Source organism: Ips typographus, linkage group LG13, assembly GCF_016097725.1.
Source record: "Ips typographus isolate SLU linkage group LG13, UJ_Ityp_2.0, whole genome shotgun sequence".
NCBI classification, from domain to species: Eukaryota; Metazoa; Arthropoda; class Insecta; order Coleoptera; family Curculionidae; genus Ips; species Ips typographus.
The window spans coordinates 4988850-5010878 of record NC_138434.1 but is presented as its reverse complement, the minus strand read 5'-3'; the positions used below and the strand labels follow the sequence as shown (position 1 = coordinate 5010878).

At 37.3% G+C, this 22029-nt stretch overlaps 1 protein-coding gene and 1 long non-coding RNA gene across 4 annotated transcripts in view; both read right to left on the bottom strand.

The window, feature by feature from the left end:
• Positions 1 to 701: 701 nt before the first annotated feature.
• Positions 702 to 7479, bottom strand: LOC145737085 (uncharacterized). Its single transcript, XM_081991685.1, has 2 exons — positions 4830 to 7479; positions 702 to 2550 (listed from the first exon to the last, which is right to left on the bottom strand). The coding sequence occupies exon 2, from the start codon at positions 2539 to 2541 to the stop codon at positions 2080 to 2082; it is 462 nt and encodes a 153-aa protein (XP_081847811.1). The 5' UTR covers positions 2542 to 2550; positions 4830 to 7479; the 3' UTR covers positions 702 to 2079.
• An 8084-nt stretch (positions 7480 to 15563) lies between these two features.
• Positions 15564 to 22029, bottom strand: part of LOC145737028 (uncharacterized) — a 30285-nt gene continuing 23819 nt past the window's right edge. Inside the window, exons 1-3 of one of the 3 annotated variants that reach the window (XR_014180199.1) lie at positions 16261 to 21744; positions 15790 to 15908; positions 15564 to 15697 (exon numbers count right to left, since the gene is read on the bottom strand). This is a non-coding gene — a long non-coding RNA (uncharacterized LOC145737028). Of the gene's footprint in view, positions 15698 to 15789; positions 15909 to 16260; positions 21745 to 22029 lie in introns of those variants that run through there. The other 2 variants (XR_014180197.1, XR_014180198.1) reach the window with 2 other exon arrangements.

Sequence of the window (22029 nt, the reverse complement as noted above, 5' to 3'; positions counted from 1 at the left end):
CTCCATCGCATACTGATTGACCAAAAGCTAAATATATGAACTCCACTTGTTGCTTCCTAACAGGCAATATTCTGAAGATATCTTTAAAAATCTACCTAGTGTAAATTGAGTGATCTCTGAAGGGCGAGGCGCGTCGTATAATTATACGATCAAAGGAACTTACCTGTGAAGTTCGATCGTAATTATACTAGCGCCTCGCCCGAAGAGATTACTCCCTCCCTCTAAATTCCCTCCCAATATTCAAAATATTGCCATCTTTAAAACTGAATGACAGCGACGGCAGACATACGGACAGGTGACACACAAAACTCTTCTTCTTCTTTAAATTATGTGGGCATTGGGTACAGAAATGCTGTAGTATGTAAATTTCGTTGCGTTTATGTATTAGTAGAGTAAAAATAAAGACTGAATGAAACAATTAAGACTGAAAATTAGTGTTATACATTTAATATTACATTATTACAACACAACCTAATTTAATGATCCTTTTTACATACAAAAGTTAATACACAACTTAAAGAGAATGCAATAAAGTGTGACGCGTTTTTAAAATTCTTCTATTTACCGGCTCTAAGCTCGGGCGCCACCTACTGAGTCGTTACGTGCCAGTAGGAACACGATTGCCTTCGGGCGGCTTTTAAACAGTGGAGAACGAAGTTTCTGGGTTTGTGAGCTCCGCAAGGATGAGTAAAACAAACTGGTAACAAAACATCTCTCTTTATTCGGGAAAGTATACGGTGACACTTAAAATAAAACTAACAACTCCGCACGGTGCAAGAAACTTAACAGTACCCCTTAACCTTAAACTCCCGGTCTTATCCTAGCGAGCGCATGCTTAACCTACGGTGCCTAAAACTAACGCGGCAATGTTCGGCGGCCGTCTCGCTTTGGTGAGAACTACCTTAAGAAGGAGCAGGACGAACGTCTGTACGACACTACGCCATACTTGGTTCGGAACAGGACCACGTTCGACCATACGCCAAAACGTGTTACGGTGGGGGAAAATATGTCATGCGAACTACGCCAACATGACCAGGTAACCCTGCGACCCTACGCCAACAGGAGGAAAAGGAGGGGAACGGATGTGTTCGACCATGCGCCAGAACACAGAGTGAAGGAGCGTCGTGCGACATGCGCCTGCACGACCAGGTATCCCTGCGACCCTACGCCAACAGGGGGAACAGGAGGGGAACGGATGTGTTCGACCATACGCCAGAACACAGGGAAAAGGGGCATCATGCGACATGCGCCTGCATGACGAGCAAGCCCGGCGACGCTACGCCACCAAGCCACGGTACTTACGGTTACGGACGGACGGAACGGTTCGGTTAGGTAGATCGGAGAGAGTCTTACGAAGGCGGTGCAAGACTGCCGGCTTAGTGCCACGGAGCTTCATTTATACTAATCGCCGGGCCCCCACTACAATGACGCGTCGGTGGTGGGGCCGCCGCCGCACAACACAGGAGCGCCACAGTTCCGATCGGTACGTTGCTCGAGGCTTACCCCCTCCACAATTTCGTCAAACCGCACACAGAAGCGTATTTACAATAATCCACGGTGCACAGTTTCACCCGTTCAGTGGAATTTAGTAACGAATTTAAACGCTTCGTTACACACCCCTCCTTCTTTCGGAAAAAAAAACAGTTACTTGATCGCTGTTTTTTCCTAATGCTAAAGAATAAAAGCACCCCGGCTTCCCTTAAAACAACCTTTATTCAAATATGAAAGTATAACGTAAACACGATGCGGAAAACTAAAATGACGTGAGATACCATAGTAAGGCGGAAAACTAAAGCAACGTGGAGTGCCGCAACAATGCGGAAAACGAACTTAACGTGGCACACCAAAATAATACGGTCAACCAAAGTAACGTGGAACACCACAACAATGCGGAAAATTAACCTAACGTGGCACACTAAAATAATGCGGTCAACTAAAATAACGTGAAACACCACAGCAATGCGGAAACTTAACGTGGCATTCTACAATAATGCGGTCAACTAAAACAATGTGGAACACCACAACAATGCGGAAAACTAAAATAATGCGGTGACCTAAGCGCTAAATAATGGTAAAAACTTATTTACAAAATGTACAACGGCATGCTAACGCTGAATTCCCGCCAGCGTCGGCATCTCGGATCCGGAGCAGGTACGGCTCAGCCGCCCTGAACTGAGCCGGTGACAGCCGTCGGGTTGGAGGCGGAGGCGGAGAGCAGGCGCAGTTACGGGAGAGGACTCCCAGTCTCCCACAACCTGAACAGAACAGGATGGCGGCGTTCTGCGCTGGGCATCCCTGCCGGCTGTGACCATGCTCCCCGCAACGCCAGCAGGTGTTCGGTCCCACCGGGATGAAGAGGGTAGCCCGACTTAGCCTCGTCCACTCATGCCGGAGTAAAGTAAACGGTACCGGGCCGACCGACTGGTCCGGTATTGTATTCAAGGGATCTTCCCCCTCGACAGCTGGTTTCAAACCTCTAGGCAGGGCGACAGCCAGGACCTCGGCCAACTCCTGAGCCAATTGTTCGGTGGTGTTGGTCATGACGGTTACCTGCGAACAATATACTATAACACCCGGAATACCCCATTCAGCTTGTTTTCACAAAAGCGAGGCGAAACGGTACTAAAACAAACTTTATTCAACGGACGCAAAAAAAATAACAACTAAACGGTATATACTCAAAAAAAAAACAACAAAAAGGACAAGGGGAAAGGGAATTAAGGTTTCGGTAAAGTTACTCGGACCCAACCGCCGCCGGACACGGGGAGCTTTCGGCGCACCCGGCCCTCCACGCCCTGTGGCCTCAATGCCCGTAGGGCCTCGACCACCCATGGCTCCCAACTATCAGGGTTTGGATGGCCCTGGATATAATCCCCCACGGCTGTCGGGGCGGCTGCAGTATCGCCCCTCTCCGGGACCTCGTCTGGGACTGGTTGGTGCGGTGGGGTGTCCGGAATCGGCGACAGCATCCGCGGTATCGGGGATGGCCACCGGATAGGAGACCCTTCCGGAGAGGGCCTCTTGGGAGCTTGTTTTCTGGCCGGTACTGGTCGGGTCGGTACCCGCTGGTAGGTGGCCGTGAGTAGCTTGGCCTCCCGGGCCAGGATTTTCACAGCCCTGGTACGCCTTGCATCCTTCTCGCGCTTCCGGTGCCGGTCTAACACCGGGCGAGCTAACGGGCCAGTGGTCGCTTGTCGTGGCGGAACGGTAAAATCCTTGGGCATCTATAAGGCGTCATACTAAACTTGTAAAATTACGGTTCAGGTAAACAAAATTATAAATCCCAGAACCACTAAACAAAAGAAAACATAACGTCGTATTCCTCAAATAACTTAAGTTTAACGGATAGGCGGCGGTCCGGTTTGCCCCAAAAAAAAAAAAAAAACGAAGCGACAGTCAGTATCATGCGAAGCTGGTATGGTATCCGAGGCAACAAACAACAAACAGAACCACTTCCTGGGCTGCCATCCCTTTTGCAACGGAGTTGGAACTCGGGTATACGGTCCATGGACAGCCAGTCAGTTCGGTTCAACGGGTGCCCCTGAAAAACGTTTACAAAACCTCGCCTGACTCTCCAAGATGTCCCGGATATCCTCCAGGAGTCACCGACAAAGTCCTCCAAGGTACTCCCATGTACCCACCAGGAGGTTTACGGTCCGTCGGTTCTCCAAGATATCCCATCCATCCTTACAGGCACAGTCAGTCCTGACCTACCAAGATGCCACGGCGCATCCTCCAGGCACGGTCAGTGGTTTACTTCCGGACCTCACGGAGCTCTAAAAAAAACAAACTAACGACTTACGCCAGTCTCGGACACCTTTTACAACAGGAAAGGAACCTCTGCCATGTTGGTGGAGTCACTTACGGCGGACGGACGGTAGGTTCCTGCAAATAACTGATTAAACTGCCAAGAGACTACAAACTACGAACCGGGTACAATCTGGGCAATGACTAACTACGGACTCTCTAATCCCTCAAACCTTTCGGAGCTCAAGAACTTACTTCGCGTGGTCCCCTTTACTAAAACAGAACAAAAAAGGTCCCTGCTCGGGCGCCAAATTTGTGACGCGTTTTTAAAATTCTTCTATTTACCGGCTCTAAGCTCGGGCGCCACCTACTGAGTCGTTACGTGCCAGTAGGAACACGATTGCCTTCGGGCGGCTTTTAAACAGTGGAGAACGAAGTTTCTGGGTTTGTGAGCTCCGCAAGGATGAGTAAAACAAACTGGTAACAAAACATCTCTCTTTATTCGGGAAAGTATACGGTGACACTTAAAATAAAACTAACAACTCCGCACGGTGCAAGAAACTTAACAGTACCCCTTAACCTTAAACTCCCGGTCTTATCCTAGCGAGCGCATGCTTAACCTACGGTGCCTAAAACTAACGCGGCAATGTTCGGCGGCCGTCTCGCTTTGGTGAGAACTACCTTAAGAAGGAGCAGGACGAACGTCTGTACGACACTACGCCATACTTGGTTCGGAACAGGACCACGTTCGACCATACGCCAAAACGTGTTACGGTGGGGGAAAATATGTCATGCGAACTACGCCAACATGACCAGGTAACCCTGCGACCCTACGCCAACAGGAGGAAAAGGAGGGGAACGGATGTGTTCGACCATGCGCCAGAACACAGAGTGAAGGAGCGTCGTGCGACATGCGCCTGCACGACCAGGTATCCCTGCGACCCTACGCCAACAGGGGGAACAGGAGGGGAACGGATGTGTTCGACCATACGCCAGAACACAGGGAAAAGGGGCATCATGCGACATGCGCCTGCATGACGAGCAAGCCCGGCGACGCTACGCCACCAAGCCACGGTACTTACGGTTACGGACGGACGGAACGGTTCGGTTAGGTAGATCGGAGAGAGTCTTACGAAGGCGGTGCAAGACTGCCGGCTTAGTGCCACGGAGCTTCATTTATACTAATCGCCGGGCCCCCACTACAATGACGCGTCGGTGGTGGGGCCGCCGCCGCACAACACAGGAGCGCCACAGTTCCGATCGGTACGTTGCTCGAGGCTTACCCCCTCCACAATTTCGTCAAACCGCACACAGAAGCGTATTTACAATAATCCACGGTGCACAGTTTCACCCGTTCAGTGGAATTTAGTAACGAATTTAAACGCTTCGTTACAAAAGGAATAAAAACTATTTGATTCTTGTATTTTGTTGTTACAATTTTACACTTCACATTAGTAAGTAAATATCGTTTAACAGGTTCTAATATTAAATTTTCACTTTTATAAATATGGAGATGTGATGACTTTATTGGAATTTCGAACACATTTTCTAAGTTATTTACAGACCTTCCATAAATAACTGCTTTATTATTTATTAGTTGAGCATTCTGCAAAGCAACAATTTTGTTATCATTACTTAAAAACCACTTATTATGAGTATCTACAGAAAGAAAAACATCGCTAAAATCTATTCTAGAAAAACATCCATTTGCATCCTTTTTTTTCAGAATAGGAAATTGTATACCGGAATTTGATCGAACGTTTTTCATTAAATCAATTTCCCATTGTATGACTTCACTAATTCTTTTGGCAACTTGAGATAGTGGAAGATTTCCATTTCTTAAAAGTCTGTTTATATAATAAAGTCTGTTTTCAAAAGGATATGAACTAAATCCTATAGACGGACCAAACCTTCTAACTCCATCAGCTAAATGTACCAAATTATGCACATTACTACTAATATAATCCTCGCCATAAATATCTCTGTACTGCTCAACATAAGAATTAAGTAAAGCTTCAGCAACATCAATAATATTAAAATAAAATTTTGAGGCGCATATTGTTACAGCACAAAAGAACTTCAAAAAATGTTGATAGGCATCTTTTGGTAATACATCTTTTAGTATAACTATGCTTAAATAATGCAAAAATGTGTGATACTCTGAGCCTTTCCAGTGGCAGAGTACATCTAATCCTCGCACAGCTCTATGAATCTCAGATGGCATTTTACAATTTTCAAGAAAATTGGATACAAGAATGATGTCTTTCGCACACCATTTAGTTTTAAATTTTCCAAAAGTACCATCTCTCCATCCAAATAAGCATCTCTTCATTATTCCTAGGTCAATTAAATGCAAAGAGTCTCCAACAGGGAAATCTTCGACCATGTCTATTGGCAGTAAACATTAAGGAGTTATTTGTTTGTGATGTGATCCATATAACTTTTTTTTAAACATTTCGCTAGTTCGTTTTGGACAGTCAGCCCTTGGAAAAAAGACAGTGCGGGAAATATAAGAATATTCACCAACAGTCGTACATTTGAGACAACCGTGTTTACCATTGTAGTTTACTGTACCTAAAAGAACAAGAAAATTGATAACAATTTAATACAGTGTAGGTCGAGTTTTTTAATTAGGGTAATATAATGTGTACCTACCTTTAATAAAGGCTCTGGCAGGTGAATCACAGACAAAGCATCTTAATTTGACTTCAACCTTGTTTCCATTTATAGAAAGTCCATTTGAAAAAATAACTTGGCTTTCATTTACGAAAGGTTGCAAGAACTGCAACAGATCGCTAGGTTTTCCTTTGCCACAGAATATTCCAATTATCATGGGCTTTATATCCGGGTGCTCTTGGATGTTAAATAGAATGGGCCAGAACTCTGTTTTACTGCTTCTGTAGATTGGCAATCCATCAATGTTGATTGTAAGAGATAAACGCTCAGGACGGAATTGTTTAATGATGTTAAAATTAGTTTGAGACAATACTCAAGACCATGATGCCAATAAATTCCACTTTCGCCAATTTTTGTCAAAGATATTGATTTATATGTTTTTAAAAAGGTTCTGGGATCTTCAGGAAATATGTTATCAATTCTTTTGTTTAAAATTTGAGTTAATTTTTTAAGTGCTACATGGGAAATGTTATATGAAATGGCCCACTGTCTAAGGTCCTGCCTAAATTCGACATTCTTGTCTAGGTCTGAATTACGCATGCCACTCATCTCAAGATTCTCCTTTTCTAGTTTTACTAAGCAATTACTGTTTATCACTCCGATATCTTCCTCAACATCACTTGAATAAATATCATTTGTTAAACTGATTATTGTATCACTGCAAGATGAAGGTGCTTTATTATCACTATTATCAGCTACTGCAATCCCTTGAGTGCTATTCTTCCTTGCAAAATTAAAGCTTTTATTATGCATAATACTTTCATAACGCAGTTTTACTTTTCTGCGAAACGCTCCACTTTTTTTAATTTTTTTCCAGTTTGATTTTTGATGTTTCATTTTCAGCTATAATTCATAATAAAGTATATCATTTTAATTTTATATATTATATTTTTTACCACGTACTTACTAAGATAAATTGTGTTCAGCTATAAATTATTTACACAAATACAAAATAATTTATTTAACATAACCACATTTTAGTGTACAATAACCTTCAGAAAAATTGTTATAGTGAACATCTTAATAGAATATTTTAATTAAAGCGGCAAATAAAATACGTATAAAATAATTGTATAACAAAGTTAGACAATCACACAATGTCCTTTATAAAATATTATTGCAACAATTTCGAGAAAGTTAGCTGAAATGTTTTATAGTGGTGCAAGTAAAGTAGCTATAAGTTCTTTTGCAATTTTATAATAATAGTTTTATTAGATAACCATAATATTTGTCATGGAAATGTGATGGTAATAATTTTATAATGTAGATTTTAAGCCAACACAATTTAGTTCCAGGTGAACCTTTTATAAAATATATAAATCACAGGAAAACTTTTACATAATGGTAATAAAATATTTTTGTCACCAAAACTTCCAATTATAAAACAAGTTTTCTAGTTGGGTAAGCTATTTCGTGGAGACGTAACTCCAGCGCGCTTCTTTACAATTCGTCCAGCTGATAATCTGAATGATGACTAACTTTAGCCTTGATTTAGCTTAGTAAGGCAAAATAAAACTGAGACAAACAATAATTGCAACGGGCAAATGAGTTGTAATGCAATAATGAGAGTTTTTTTAATATGCCAGAAATGATTTAAGTTAATCATGTAATACTTGCATTTGCACATTAACCCTAGAGTACTAATACTCGTAAGATTTACGACGCCGAATTATTTGTCCCCAAATTCGGCAACAACGGAAAGTTTTTGTGTCTCCCAGTAGCTTCATCTTTAGTACTGTGCTAAACGCTGATGGATTCACGTCGGTCGGATTTTTATCGGTAGTGCGGAAATTACACATCACGTCGTAAATATTACGACGCTTTAGTATACGTGATAATATTGGCGATAGTATTGTGAGTCTTTTCTTTGGTTTTATGCTGACTTTTTTGATTTGTTGTATAAGTAGACTAAACATATTTTATATTTTGTAGAAACAGTATGCAAATTTAAGGGTCAAGCTAAGATTTATATGTTTTTTAATTGTAGAAACTGAAAAATGACAAATAAACCACTAACTGAATTGGAACTACAGCAAGAAGTAGAAAATATTATGAATGGAGATATTAGGATATTATGAATTGGGACATTTTGATTATAATGAGCCTTACGAGGACAGTGAAAGTGACTGGGAGGATATGATCAAGAATCATCAGATGATTGACCTTTAGCCAACCTATCAATTTTGAGTTGTTTCAAAAAGTGCAACGTTCTTAGCAATAAGTTAAATTTTTATATATCTATCCACTGATACTAGATACTTTTTTCTTCTTTGACGTGTTTAAACATAATTACCCTGTAATTATTTGTTTTAAATAAAAGCTGTTATCTATCTATCTATCTATCTATGTCAAAGCCGAGGTCGAAGCCATCCAAATATTGTTTTTCCTAAACAAACAAACATGAAAGGTAAGAATAGTCAAAAGTAGTCATCTATACGGTATTGTCAAAGAGAGTCAGCTCAAGAAACATCGTCCATTTTATATCCGGTTGCAAAGGAGAATCTCGTAACTGTTCTTCTATAAGGACCCACTTTCTACACTTCTTTCATGACACCATTCTTGACATAGTGATTCGTTACACCAATGAATAGATTGCAAGACACATGTTTGAAGGGATCATACACAAATGAATAGAACTTACTAGACACATGTGAAGTAGTAGTCCATTTTTTCTCAAAGTGGAGGTGTAAGTGTAAAAGTGATGGGAAAGAACACACAGCCTTCTTCACAAAAAATTATATATAATTTTAATAAATATTTTTTGTGGAGAAGGCTGTGTGTTCTTTCCCATCACTTTTACTAGACACATGTTTGAAGGGATCATATCAGGAACTTTCTATCGAGCTATTCTGAAAAAAGCATTTCTGAAAATCTAATTCCAGGAAAACCTGATATAATTATAAACTATAATGAAACCAAGTCAGGAGTAGATACTTTTGATCAACTGTGCAGTAATATGACTTGCTCCAGAAAAACACGGAGATGGCCTATGTGTATTTTTTATGAAATGATTAACATAGCTACCATAAATTAGTTGTAATGCAATAATGAGAGTTTTTTTAATATGCCAGAAATCATTTAAGTTAATCATGTAATACTTGCATTTGCACATTAATAAGATATTTTTCTTATTACAGAAAACAATTAGGAAAAAGTGAAAGAAATTTAATTGAGAACATTGCTTCCAATTTTTGATAAAACAAACTTCTCCAAAAGAATTTGAAGTTAAGTAGAAACGATTTCTGTTTCTGTACTTTTTTGAAGCAGGCTAATACGTTCTACTCGTTATAAAATGGAAACTAGAGCGTCTGTTACATACTAAGGAGTTCAAACTTTTTAGTTTTGGGATCGGATTATTGATTATTTTTACATGTCAATTAACTTTATAGTATAGGTAACTCTATACTACAAGTTATAGGTAACAATAAATGCAAATTATAATTTGAATATAAGTATATTAACCTTTGTTCATATTTTTATTTCATGTAAACGCACACATGAGAGTCCACAAGCCAGAGCGAAGTAATACCCCACGTTGATCCTGCTCTGCTGAAGACATTTAATTTCTTCCACGACTGTCGACGTTGGTGTACAACATAGTCCACACGCAATACCAACACGTCATAGACTTTTAACCACATCACATTTTATTGGCATTTAGTGATGTGCGGACATTGTGCAGTGCAAACCTTCGAGGTAAGAGTGAAAAATTATCGCTTTAACAATAATGTTTTCTGTGTTGCGCTATTAAATTATGTTAGATTAAAAATGTATTTAAATAGAAGCGACTTAAGGCAAATGGAGTAGAGTATTACGCACATTCAATAATTGGTATTTTCAAAGCCTAGATATTTCTTTCTTTAGAATTTTACTCCAATATTCTTTTTTAAGTATATTAAAAGTTATTTATTTTAACCATAAGCAGTAGGTACTATGTTTTAATCAAACTGTACTTAGTAGTACCATAACATTTTATGTACGTCGATCTAAACTTTCGTTGATTTAAAACTGGGAACCAGTTTTTCTGGAGAGGGGGCATATGCCATGAATAGAAAATTTATTAATTCAAAAGATAGACTTATTATTTAAAAAATGTAAATTCATTAATTTGAAGCAGATGTTCGAAGATGGAAAAATAATAAAATGCGCGAGGCAAGGTTACAGTCAGAATGCAAGTAGTACATTATGTTTATTTTTAGCGATCATAAATCACCGCTACTGCTATGCAGAGAAGTGAAAGCGACTCTCGAATATTTTCCAACTTCCAGTACGCAGAGCATACGAGGCAGTGAGGCGTTCAAGCAAATCGTCATCTGACGAAGAGCATTTGAATAATTTTATGCTTTTCAAATTTTCTATCTCCAGTCAAACGTCTTTCACTTTAAAAAAAAGCGACACCTGCAAAAAGGCCAAATCTGCCCATAGGCAGATCAGAAATCGATTTTTCTGCCAGTCTGGCTTCTGACATGCACGGAAATCAGTACCAAACAGGATTTGTAGAATAAGCACTCTGCTGAAAAACCAGTTCTGATCCACGTGCAAGAACAAGACGCTATTCCAGTTTCCGAGGTCAAAACAGACGATCTAGAATCAGAGGAAGTCAATTCGAGTAGAGTAGAGTAGAGAGTAGAATTACAAGAGGCAGAGAACTATGTCCTTGATATTGATTTGCTTTGTCTGAAATTGCAAGCTCTTGAAAACATAAATGACTTTTATCATGAAAATAGAGGTAAACAAGACAGTGGTGATGGCTTCATAACCAGCAAACCTCATCTGACAAAGAACATGGGAATACGTCCCGCTTTTCGAATCTTCTATCACCATCCATTCCATTTCATTCCTAAAAATAGCGACACCTGCAAAAAGCCCAAATCTAAGTGCTGATATTTACCAAAGCCCTAACCCCCAGACAGATCAGAAGCCACCTCCTCAGCTAGTTTGGCTTATGTAACTTGTCCGGAAATCAGTGCCAAACAGGATTCTGGAGTCAATCTAGAGAAGAAGCACTCTGGCTAGTGGTTGAGTGCAGATAAGTCAACTGAAAAACTGTTAATTGTGGGTGACAGTGTTGACGCCAAACCGTCTACAAATGCATCAGGCAGTTTAGTCGAACGGCCAGTTAGTTTGTCTTGCACAAACTTACTCAATTTTGAAACCAAGCATCAGCAATTATCTTCAAGCCAGAATTCTAAAAAACTCAATCTAAGTTCTCGTGATGATAAAGCAAAATATTTAACCAGAGAGATCAACGTGACAACGCCGCAGCCTTTAGGCGTATCGAAGGTATACTGCATATGTAGTAAATAATCTCGTTAATCTCGTAAAAAAACCGCTTCAGAGGCAATTTTGATAGATTAATGGTCAAATTTAAAAAACAACGTTTATTCTTAATTGAGACTCAGCTGAGAATAGCTGCAGACTGGAACTCGAGTAAGCTTCCATTTGAAGTCAAACGGCAAGATTCCCGATACTCTTATGATGGTGTACAAGATAATGAAAGCTCCACATCATCCTAGTCGTCTGAATATCAAGAGAGCTTGCAGATCGACAGTAGACTATAGACCAAACTATAGCCTTGACGTTGAACTGCTTTATCTAAAATTGCAATATCTAAAGGATTCCAATAAAAATAAAGCTAACGATGTACAAAACTGTTGTGATAGCTTCATATCAACTAAAAATAACGTTCAGAAGACAGTTTGTCGATTAGTTTGCCTTATATCATCAATACAACAGTAACCAACAGTCAGACGAATTTATCATAGAAGAGGAACCGATAGTAAACCGAAAGGCTACAGACTATAGCCTTGATGTTAATTTACTTTGTCTGAAATTGCATTATTTAAAAGAATCTTATGAAAATAGAGACAAAAATTTGCATGTATTATGATGGTTCCATATCAAGCAAAAACGAGGTCAAAATTTACTCAAAAGGATTCCAGAAAAATTTCGTCAGTTATTGAAACCCTACTTAATAGTTCATAAGACGGAACATCAAAACAACTGTAACTAATAACAAATCAGACAATGTAAGCTACATATCAGTCGAATTTATCCAAGAAGAAGAGGATGTGCCATCAGTTGACGACGTTGAAACAGAGGATCGAGTGTCAGAGGAAGTCAATTCGGAAGGAGAAACACAAAACGCTACAAACTATACCCTACAATAGCAAACTATTGATCGTGATTTGTTTTGTCTGAAGCTGCAAGCTCTAAACGAGTCTTACGAAAATAGGGCCAAACAAGAAAGTGATGATGACACTAATTCATCAACAAACTCACCACATAGTTCAGAAGAATTAATTTGCCTTGTATAACCAATACTTCGCAACTATCCACAAGTAAAAAACGTGAATAACTTAATCTGGACAAAGATTTCATTGACAAATAATATTGTTACAAAGGCCTCAAAACCAGTAAGTTTAAGTGATTTCTAGTATTGTAAATTGTTGTGTAATTAGTAAATAAAGTTTGTTGAGTTTATTCAAAGTCTCACTTATCAAAAGAACCCAGTAAAGTGTAACAATATGTAACTAAAGTGATCAACTTGGCAATATCGAAGCTATTATATGTACTGAGACCAGCCTGGGATCAAAAGAATACCGCAATGGTGGATGGTGGTAAAGGATATAGTAAACTACCGCTTCAATATTATAAAAATTTTGTTTCAAAGGAATTGGAAGATATGAGGCTATGTTCGGATGTCCACCTCGGATGGGATTAGCCTCAGCTGGCATTCCACATGATGTAATCAACCATTTGACCACTGAGGAAATTGTAGAAAGTTTGCGAAAAGAAATGGAAGAAGACCCTAACGAGCTTGAGACTCATACCGCATTTAATTCGCCTAGGGAAAGAAAACATGAAGAAGACACAGCTCCTGAAAATATTCAATTGCAAATTAAATTTGCTGAGGCAATAGATGCTGAAAGTGTGCCGGAACACAGTAAGTTTATTTACTGATGTTATTATTTGGAATTTGACTTAACAAATAACATTCTATTTCATTATGGTTGTAGCGTACGAAGAGAGAATAACCAGAGAGTTTGCAACCAGTGCTCTACAGTCTTAGATCTCAAAGAAGAAGTTAATATTGACGGAAAATGTCTTAATTGCGAGCGACAGGAAAACATTACTTATGAGCGTAAAAGATCGAGAGAATCTTTGGAAAAACAAGCACAATGCTGAAGCTCTCCGATCAAAAATTCTCCGAGGTTCAGGTTGGAACTACGGTTCGTGTACCATACCGGATGTAGACAGAGCTCGTGGATCGCCCCTTAATGTATTGGCTGTTATCAGTAGTGTATATGATGGTCTTTATAAGGTTTGTGAGTATGCGATTAAAATGTATACCACAGAATAATTTTGAAATTTTCGAGACTGTCCAAGGCGTGAGACTTAGAGAAGTTGCAGCTGCAAATTGTATTTTAGGGGCGCAGGGCTACAAGCGTTGTCACTGCAAGGGTAGATGTAAAAACAATAAGTGTGCATGTCGCGCAAATAAGAAAATTGCAACTCGAAGTGCCATGGATATCTCTCTTGCCACAACAAAAATGATTAGTTTTGGATAAATTTAATGTCATTTTGTTTTGTTGATTATTTACCTACTGCAACGGTTCACCTTTGATACCTCAGTGATCAAAATAAAAGACACTATCCAGTCCTTCTTAGTGATTATCGTTAACGGCCGGTAAATGTGTTTAAGATAAAAATATTAACAACATTACCAACCTAGAACGGACAATATCGCCAATGCCCGGACATTATCGATATTAGCGAGCAAAAATGGATATTTACGACTAGGCCTGGTCATTATCCTCATTGTCCAATTATCGTCTTTATCCGTAACATATACCTATATTACAAACCTACAAGCTTGCGCTTGTTGTTTGGTATTCAGACATGCATCATACACACTCAATTTAAAGTGTGTATATCTTAACACGAACAGTACCCAATTTCGTTCATTCGAAAAACAGAGCTATATTCCAGCCAGGATTCCCAGGACGGCCGTTTCGGTTCCTACAAATCGATTAATCACCCTTCAACGGATTTTTTTCATCGATGTTCTAAGCTGCGATTTTAAAACCGAGAATCGATTTTCTTTGGCGATTATAAAAGAAAAATCGTTTTTAAATGTTTTTATTAAAAATATAGACTAAAAATATTAGAAGGAAAGCTTAGCTCTATAGGAACCGGAATGTGTGACGTGTGAGGTGACGAGTAGGTTAAATGATCTGAGTTAACCGGGATCTGTAACCGCGTGATATTGGTTTTGTTTGTCAATAAGGTAGTCATATGACATATGATATGATATAACATAACCTATACAGTTTAGCAAACGGAGCGAAACTGGCATTGATGACATTTGAAAATTCCTTATGTTTAGGTTGAGGCAGTGATTTTGTATAGAGTATAGATGCAGCTATGCCTAATGCCTGAACCTCTTAATGGCAGGCTATGTTACGGACATGCCCAACATATTTTTTTCTACCCGTCTCTTTCTACGTTGTAGAATTGCGTTCTATCATCTCTTATCGTACCCGGTCCCCACTTAACGTTGGAACAAAGAGAGGACATACGCGTTGTTTACGTTTTTAAACACCATCTGGCATTCTAACGTCCTTTCCTTTCGAGATAGAATTATAGATAGTGATTTAGAAGTTTTGTCAGTGGTTGAACAGGACCATGATTACTTTGAAAGTTTACTGACGTTATCACATTTTGTTGAAGAAATTGATATGAAGTATATATAAAAATTGACTGCAAAATATGTCAAGAGCATTTATGCGACAGAAATAATAAGTGTAATTCAACACTAAATGAATTAAAAAGTCGAGGCGGGCTCATCAAACCCAGTACAGATGTCGTCAAAATATGTAGCCGACTTGAAACTATAATCAGGCAATATAAATCTGATATATTTTTTGTAAAACAAGTTGAAGATAGGGTATTACTAAAATTAATGCGTAATAGCGGGGATTTTTTTGATACTCCTGAAATGAACATACACATTTTAAGCCAAGATATATTAGATAACCATAAGACGCAAATGATTAAAATTTTTGCTAAATTATATTTAAAATTAAGATTACGTTATGAAGCTAAGAAGAAGGCGGATAAATCAAGTATAAGACAAAAATACACCAAACTTATATTATTTAAAAATCAATACATATTATGTAAAAAAGAAATACATGGTTTTATTTTGTTTTCTAGAGCACCTTTAAATTCTCGCCTGAATGAAAACATTAAATCCATGTTATGATGTTCCCTGCAAAAAGACATTTTCAGAAAAAATTGTACCTGAGATTTTCAATGAAGCATTCCAAAAACTAAAGATTATATTCAGTGGATAAGCCTTACCACAGATATTTGGAGTTCTATGAACTCAGAAGCATACTGCACAGTAACTGCACATTTCCTCCAAAAATCAAAATTATGTTCAGCAGTTTTGCAAACATCTGAGCTTCCTGAAACCAAGACTGCAGAAAATATTAAAAATTACATTGAACTGTGTGTGCAAAGCATGAACGCCACTTACCATGCTTTGCACACACTTTAAATTTGTGTGTTCATGATGGATTGTCAAAAGACGAACACTTAACTCAATTGCTAACAAAATGTCGTTCAATTGTAACTTACTTTAAAAGAAGCAATAATGCAATGGATTTGCTCAAAAAGGAGCATGACCGAATGGGAAAGCCACATTTAAAATTGCTAAAATATATTGACACAAGATGGAACATGATGTATTTTGACTATGCTCACAAGAATAATAGAAATTGGAGACCAATTAATAATGGTTCAAATTAAATCTGATAAGGCACCACCTACCTTGTAATCATGTTCTAAATACTATTAATAAAAGTATGTTGTGCTTTCAACTAAACTTTTTTGACTCACTTTTTCTGTCACCCCCTACCTGCTTCCTACCAACTACCTATCATACTTATTATTACTATAAGATACCTGACATCCCTCTTTTCTTATAAAAAATAAAAATATAATACAATTTGTTATTTTAACGAACATAATCTTTAAGATATTCCGGCTTTTTAATCAACCGTCCAGACCTTGATAGACCAAGTACCCCGTAGACCAAGTTGTAGGATTATTTTCAGTTGAAGGTCTAATATTATTAAAATTCTGCAAAGAATTTTCTACAAAATCAGGTTGATTCTCTGGAACATGGTTTACATCAAAATCAATCAATCAAGTGCATCATCAGAACTTACAGGGTTAGGTGAAGAAGCTTGGTATAATTGCACGCGATTACGTTCAACTTCAATTCCATTTGCTAATCTTACCCTATAATTTCTAGATCTTTGAGATGGTTCAATTACTTTTGCAGGAGTCATGTTATGTACAAGATCCTTAACATAAACATTTTCTCCCTTCTCGAAATCAAGAGGTTTACCTTTATTTTTTAAAACAAAATACGTAGTTCGCGTAGTTCGGACGTATTTTTATCGCTCTACATTTTTGTTTATTTTTGTGGTATTAAAGCAGACATAATTGCAAAAAACTATACAATGGACAGTGATAGTGGCGGTGACGAGATTGGTGGTAAAAATAATTCAATACAACGCATATTGAAGACAAAAAGAAGTGCTTCTGTGGGATCAATAAGCCAAGCAGAAATACGAAAAATAATTGGTATAAATAAATTACCTTTTCAGGCAACTCCTTTGAATAAATGTGATAAAAAAGATGTTATTTGTGATAACAAAATGAATGAGAAATCTGTCGGGGAAACATATGATAACAATAGCATAAACATTTCAAAATCACAACAAGAGAGTTTTAGCACGGAGAACGTAAATTTAACGCCGGATCAAGTTTTCAAACCTAGAAAATCGGTACAAATAACGCCACCCATGGCTACATCTTCCCAGAAGCAATCTCGAAACGATATAACTGATGCCGATGTCTTTGGTCAGAAAAGTGACATTACTGACGGAAAATCTTTGTATCTTTCCCATATTGGCTCCCAAAAAAGACAGCGATCGGACTCAAACCCAGAAAGTAACGAAACAAAAAGAAGGCCAAACTATCAACATATCCAGAATAATGAAAAAAACACCAAAAGCAACTATGTTGCGCAATCAACTGAGGATATCCTTATTGCAGTACTTGATTCTCTCCAGATTGTTCAAGAGTTTACTACATCTAATATTCTTAATGAATCTAAAAATGTCCAAACAGCATTATTTACAATTCATAAACATGTCACAACACTAGCATTCAGAATAGGACAAACAGAAAAAATAACCTTGAATTGAGAAATCAAATTAGGGAACTAACATTAGGCGTTGGAACTGCACTACACTTGCAAAGCCCTTCACCAAGTATGTCTCCTACTCCTCAGTCAACCGTTAAACCTGACAAACCATCATTTAGCGATATGTTAAAGTTTGTCCCAGCGCGTAACAACCCTGGATCTCCGGCAAGATCACTGAATGGAAAACACCACCCCAGTCTAAAACCAAACACGAGACAATAGTAAAAATAAAAGGACAAACTGACCCCAAGGTTGTTTTACAGGAATTAAAAAATAGTATAAAAACCTCAGATGTACCTGGTACTTTTAAAAGGGTAAAACAACTACCAACTGGAAGCATTATCATTGAATGCCAAAATGCATCTCAGCAAGAGAAACTAAAAACTAGTCTTGCCAGCTTTGACAAAAACATTGAAGTTAAGACGATTTCAAATACAGACCCTATGATAATGGTTACTGGAATCCTAAAAGGGTATACACCGGAATTTTTTATTAAGGAATTTGTCAATGAAAACCCAGACATGACAGTAACTTTTGGTTCCGATGTAGCAAACCATTTTAAGTTTATCACCAAAAGGGATTGTAAAAACAAAACAAAAGAAAATTGGATATTTCAGACACCACCTGACACTTTTAAATGGTTGATTAGGAATAATAACCTTACTTTCGACCTCTGTCCAGCATATGTCCAGGAATACACGAATGTTGCATTGTGCTTTAAATGTTGTTTATTTGGTCATGTTGCCAAGTATTGCACATCAAATGAGTGCTGTCATAAGTGTGGGGAAGCACATAGTTACACTAAATGTGAGGTAACTACCTATGACTGTCCTAACTGTAAGCGCTACAAACTAACCAATAGAAATCACTCAGCTCGAGATCCAAATTGTCCCATCTATATTCAAAGAATTAAGCGAATGCAGCAGCACACAAATTACACAAGCTCAACTTTTTTATGTTAGATGCAGACAAAGGACCAACAGAAAACTCACTGACTGCTGAAAATTTAGTATCTACTGAAGTTTCTGACTTAACATTTCAAATTGTGTACCAGAATGTTCGCGGCCTAAATAGCAAAACAAAAGACTTTTATAATGCAGTGCATTCAACTGAAAATGAGTATGATGCAATAGCTGTGACCGAAACTTGGTTATCAAATAGTGTCTATGACAGTGAATTGTTCCCAAAAGAATTTCAAGTTTATAAAAATCGAAATAGAAGTGACAGCAAACGTGGATGGGGTGTACTGATAGCGGTAAAACGATGTTTTAAATGCACTTTACTGGTATTAGATTATGTGTGTCCAGACATAGACTTAGTAGGTATTAAGATATACACAAGTAGCGTTAGTTTCATGTATGTATTAATTGTTTATATTACACCTAGTTGTTCAGCTGATAACAGAGATACTTTTTTTTTATATATTGAAAGTCTTGAATTTCTTTATCAAAATAATTTTATAATACTTGGGGACTTTAATATTACTGGCTTAAATAAATATTACTTAAATAACTACACAGACAATAATGTGGAGATGTTGCTAAATTTTATTGATTTTTTTGATTGTCAACAAGTGAATCGAGTAGCGAATTTTAATAATCATATATTAGACATTGCCATAACTACACATCATTGTAATGTATGTGAGAGCTCTTATGGATTAGTGGAAGTAGACCGACATCATCCACCTTTAAGGATAGAAGTTTTACTCAATAACAATAAAACTAAAGACAAACCTCTTGTACATTACGATGTCAGTCATTACAATTTTAGAAAAGCAGATTATTGTGCCATGTATCAGTTGTTTCAGAATACAGAATGGAACGATTTAGAAACCTGTAAAGATGTCAATTTGGCTGTCGACATTTTTTATGTAAAACTAAATAATATTTTTGATATATGCGTGCCCAAAAACAAGCCTTGTCCCAAAATATATCCTGTATACTTCACCAAAAGCATTATCAAAAATATTAAATTAAAAGAAAAGTTAAGAATTAAAAGCATGAAAATATTTAATCCCGAAATTCGCCATGAGTATGCCCAACTACGCTCCCAAATTAAAAGGGATATTAGCGCAGCACATAAACAGTATCTGAATAAAATACAATCTGACATTAGCCAGGATTCACGGTCATTCTGGCAGTACATAAAAAGTAAAAAAGAGGCGCCTGATATACCAAATAAGATGTGCTTTGATAACGTTGAGTACACTGATGGATCTATAGCAAATGCATTTGCGGCATACTTTAGTTCAGTCTACACAAAAGAAAATTCAGATATACCAGAGAGCTCTCATATGCACGAGGCACCTGAAGTGCTATATATTAGCGATATCAACAATGAGGATGTCTGTGACGCTATAAAAAAACTTAAAATAAATAAGGCCACTGGACCAGATAACATACGATCTTATATATTTAAAGGAATGGTTGGTTTTCTTGCAGAACCGCTTAGAATTTTGTTTAATAAATGTCTTAAAACAAATACTTTTCCAGTAAAATGGAAGGAGACCAAAGTGTGTCCAATATTCAAAAAAGGAGAAACATCTGATGTGCAGAATTATAGGCCTATTTCCTTACTATCATGTCCTGCCAAGTTATTTGAGTCCATTATATGCAGATATGTTTGTAGTTTTGTACACAACAGAATCAGTGTGTATCAACATGGATTTCTTGCCAAAAAATCTACAACTACAAATCTGTGTAATATTACCCAGTACATTGCTGAAAACTTAGATAACAAATACCAGGTCGATGTGATCTACACTGATTTTGCAAAAGCCTTTGATAAGGTGTCACATTCTATACTATTGAATAAATTGAAGAACGAATTTTGTTTTCATGAGAACTTAGTAAAATTTTTTCAATCATATTTAAGAAATAGGCAACAAAAGGTAGTCTTAAAAGGATTTCAGTCAAAGTATTATTTGACCACTTCAGGTATTCCTCAAGGTTCGAACCTTGGGCCTTTGCTTTTTCTTATGTTTGTTAATGGTATAGTGAATGAGATTACAAATTGTGGAGTATTGGTGTTTGCTGATGATTTGAAATTATACTCCAGGGTACGTGATGAAAGAGATTGTCAAATTCTTCAAGAAAACTTAACCAAAATACATAAATGGACCATTATTAATGAACTTAATATTAATGTTAGTAAGAGCTGTGTACTTCAGTTTTCTAGGAAAAAAAGTCTAACTAACTTCACCTACAAAATAGGCGGAACAGCACTGGCTCATGTTTCGGAGATGCGGGATCTTGGAGTGACTTTTGATTCACGGTTGACATTTAGGTCTCACATACACGAGATAGCAAATAAATCTTTAAAAATGTATGGTTTTATAGTTAGGAACAGTAAATTATTTGTGAATACCAATTGTATCCGTATGTTATATGTTTCATATGTAAGACCAATATTGGAATATTGTTCAATTGTATGGAGTCCATATTATAACAATCATAAATACACCATAGAAAGAGTGCAAAATAGATTCTTAAGATATATATATTATAAGGAAACTGGTAGGTTTGAAATCCATATACCCAAAATTGATGTCATGAAAGCACATAATCTCAAACCTCTAGAAAATCGTAGAAAAATCGCATCTATTGTCTTCTTGTATAAACTAATACACAATCTTATAAGTGATCCTGAACTATTGGCTAAATTAAATTTTTGTGTTTCAACTTACAGAACTAGAAAACCATCAACATTCTATGTCGATAATACTAGAACTAATTACTATTGCAATTCTCCTATCAATGTAATGTGTAGTCTATATAACCAAATTCAGGATAATATTGATATATTTAGTTTAGGCTTTAACTCATTTAAAAGAGAAACAAATGAATTAATTTAAATTAAATTAGTTATAGGCAGTAGTTAGAACAAATGTATTTTCTTTTTTTTTTTTTTGTCTTTGTTTTTCGTTTTGCCTACTCTGTAATTGGATAGTTATATCTGTAGAGTTTGTAGTAAATAAATAAATAATAGTATATTATATTACAAGCATGGAATGATACTTATTTCCCACGAGTACGATGTTTGCGCACGAGCCGTAAGGCGAGTGCAGTAAATCGTATGAGTAGAGGAAATAAGCATTCTGTGCGAGTTATATACGATTTTTTTTCTACGTCTGCAATTATTAAAAACACTTTTCAACATTTTTGTTATCTATTTATTTTTAATTGGTATTAAATTGGTATTTGACAAATTGAATGTGTCAAAATTGTGTGCGCCTGTATTTGTTTCTACGGAGACTGCCTTCAAATAAAAAAGGTGACCGTACGAATGCACTGTTTTTTGATATAGAGATTTTCACCGTT